This window comes from Microtus oregoni, unplaced genomic scaffold, assembly GCF_018167655.1.
Source record: "Microtus oregoni isolate MIOR12 unplaced genomic scaffold, Mior012 000012F_ref0000307, whole genome shotgun sequence".
Taxonomy (NCBI): Eukaryota; Metazoa; Chordata; class Mammalia; order Rodentia; family Cricetidae; genus Microtus; species Microtus oregoni.
In genome coordinates this window covers 41,735,226-41,737,500 of record NW_024543071.1, presented here as the reverse complement: position 1 = coordinate 41,737,500, position 2,275 = coordinate 41,735,226, and the positions used below count along the sequence as shown (strand labels likewise).

Here is a 2,275-nt window from a genome sequence, read left to right as displayed (position 1 = left end):
TGCCAGGGCTGTGGCGCTAGGGTGGCTAGCCTGTGCGTTTGGGGGGGAGGGGGGGAGTTGAGCAAGAGGAATAAAATATATTTATTAGCAGCTTATATTTTTTTCTTTTTTTTTCTCCAGAGTCACTTATTTCAGCAATTCAAGGTGATATTGAAGAAGCAAAAAAACAGCTGGATTTACCAGAACATTTGAAACTCAAAGATGATAATTTCTTCCAAGTTTCTAAAAGCAAAATTATGAATGGCCACTGATGAAAAGTGCCTTATCTAGCCCCTCGCTGTCGGGTCTCATTGCTTGTGATACAGTCTCACCTTGGTCATATTTTATATCGAGCCTATCCCTGTAGCTGTCAAGTGGTCTTCAGCTATTAACTCCATCATATTATATAGTACTAAAAGATTCATTCAGAAATCAAGACTTTTTAAATGTAGTATGTGATGCTAGTGTCGTGTAGTGGAAATGAAGTCTGTATGAGTGTGGGTGGAAAAGCAAGTCTCTGTGGGAAATGAAGCCTGGTTCTAGTTCTCATAACCATGTGCACGGGCGCTGCTGAGCAGGGGCTTTTCCCGGGAAATGTGCCGCACAGAACTTACCCCGGGAGGAGAATCTATAGAGTGTATTTTTGTTATTTTGTGTATTAATATATTTTTGCAGAACTGCAAACTTGCGAGCTTTGAGTCACCGATTTCCCATAAGGTCACTTCCTTTAGTGTCCCAGTGTCTGTACAGAGCCACTTTAGCTGGAAGTGGTCGCACGTGTCCCTGCATCAGGGCACTTGCTTCTCTGCACAGATTTGTTTCATTTCCTTTTGAGACAGGCTTCCATTCTGTAGCTCCAGCTGACTTAAGACGATTCGTAGCGGTCCGCCTCTCTTTGCACTGGGATTAAAGGAACGCACCACCAAGCTTGGTTATCACACTTTCCTGAAAGGATACAAAATATTTGTTTTCTCCTTAGGGAAACCAATAAATGGCATATTATATGTCGCACATGTGAAGTGTGGTCCTATTGTTTTCAGTGGAAATGTAAGTCTATTACTCTGTAATGAACAGCTACTTAAATATAATTTAATGATCATCTAAAGAGTCCTTGTAGTTTCAGAAGTGGAGAAGTTTTAGCTAAATAATATTTCTCAGTTTCCCCCTTACCCTAACTTTTTGGTGGCTTGAGTTACTAAAGTTGAAATTGGATTACCGATCGTGTTATGCCTGTCAGCATTTTGAATCATTGTTTGCTGTGTGGCAATAGATTTGTTGTTGGGGAGGCCCTGCCTGGTGGGAGGGGTCATGTTAAAATATAAAGGCAATTTTAACAATACACAGACACACACATAGGGTGTGGTGTGGGATGGATGCTGGACAAGTGCTCTGTCACTGAGCCACATCCCTAGCCCTGAAAGTAGGATCTTTGATGTTGGAAATTCCATACTTAACAGAAGCCTTAATTTTCAGTGGGTTTATGAAGCAAAGTTACTAACGAGCACGGAAAGTACACAAGTAGATTTGTTTTCAGTAAGATAGCTCGCTGCTGTGTTTGGTTAAGTGTATGGAAGTGCATTGCTAATCTCATCTCACATTGTGTTACAGCCATTGCTTTGGAATTGTGTGGTTGAGAGGTTAGTGAATTCTCTGGACTTCTCTATTGTTGATGTATTATAAGAAATTATAGTACCACTTTGATTAGTCTGAATGTTTTCAAGCCTTGGAATAAATTTTGATTATGTGTTAATTTTCCTGTGGTGCATGTATGATATGACTAAGCCTTGCCTCCAAGCACACGCCCCGCCCCCAGCCCCTTTCGCTTTACCAAGCTACCCTCCACCCCCATCCTTTTTTTTTTTTTTTTTACTTTCTGAGCCACAGTTTCTGAATCCCTGGCTGGGCTGGAATGCACAGAGATTCACCTGCCTCTGCCTTCTGAGTGCTGGGGTCAAAAGTGTGCATCAAGCCTGGCCAAGATCCCGCCCCCCCCCCCCACACACATTAATGCTTTTTACATCTGTGTAGTTTACTCCCTGTGTAATTCTCAGACAGTCCTGTACGCATGGCTTGTGCCACCAATCACACACTGATTGGGGCATTCTTCCATCTTTGCCATATATAAGTACATTTCAGCACTCCTGAACTCTTCTGGGATGAATTAGCAGCTTGCATTTAGGGCACTTATGTGATAGGGTTGTGTAAGGACCAGTAGCTCAGACCTTAAGACCCCTTTGCTTTCTTGATGAAATTTCTATCGTTTTCCTGTTCCCCTTGTACTTGGAACAGATGTGAG

General features: G+C 42.2%; 1 protein-coding gene across 1 annotated transcript in view; it reads left to right on the top strand.

Annotated features, from left to right (window-relative positions):
- The window catches only part of Rfk (riboflavin kinase), an 8,091-nt gene extending 6,362 nt beyond the window's left edge, over window positions 1-1,729 (top strand). The window contains exon 4 of the mRNA XM_041662200.1: window positions 121-1,729. Within this exon, the coding sequence (XP_041518134.1) occupies window positions 121-251 (131 nt within the window). The 3' untranslated portion in view covers window positions 252-1,729. The remainder of the gene's footprint in view (window positions 1-120) is intronic.
- The last annotated feature ends 546 nt before the right edge of the window (window positions 1,730-2,275 follow it).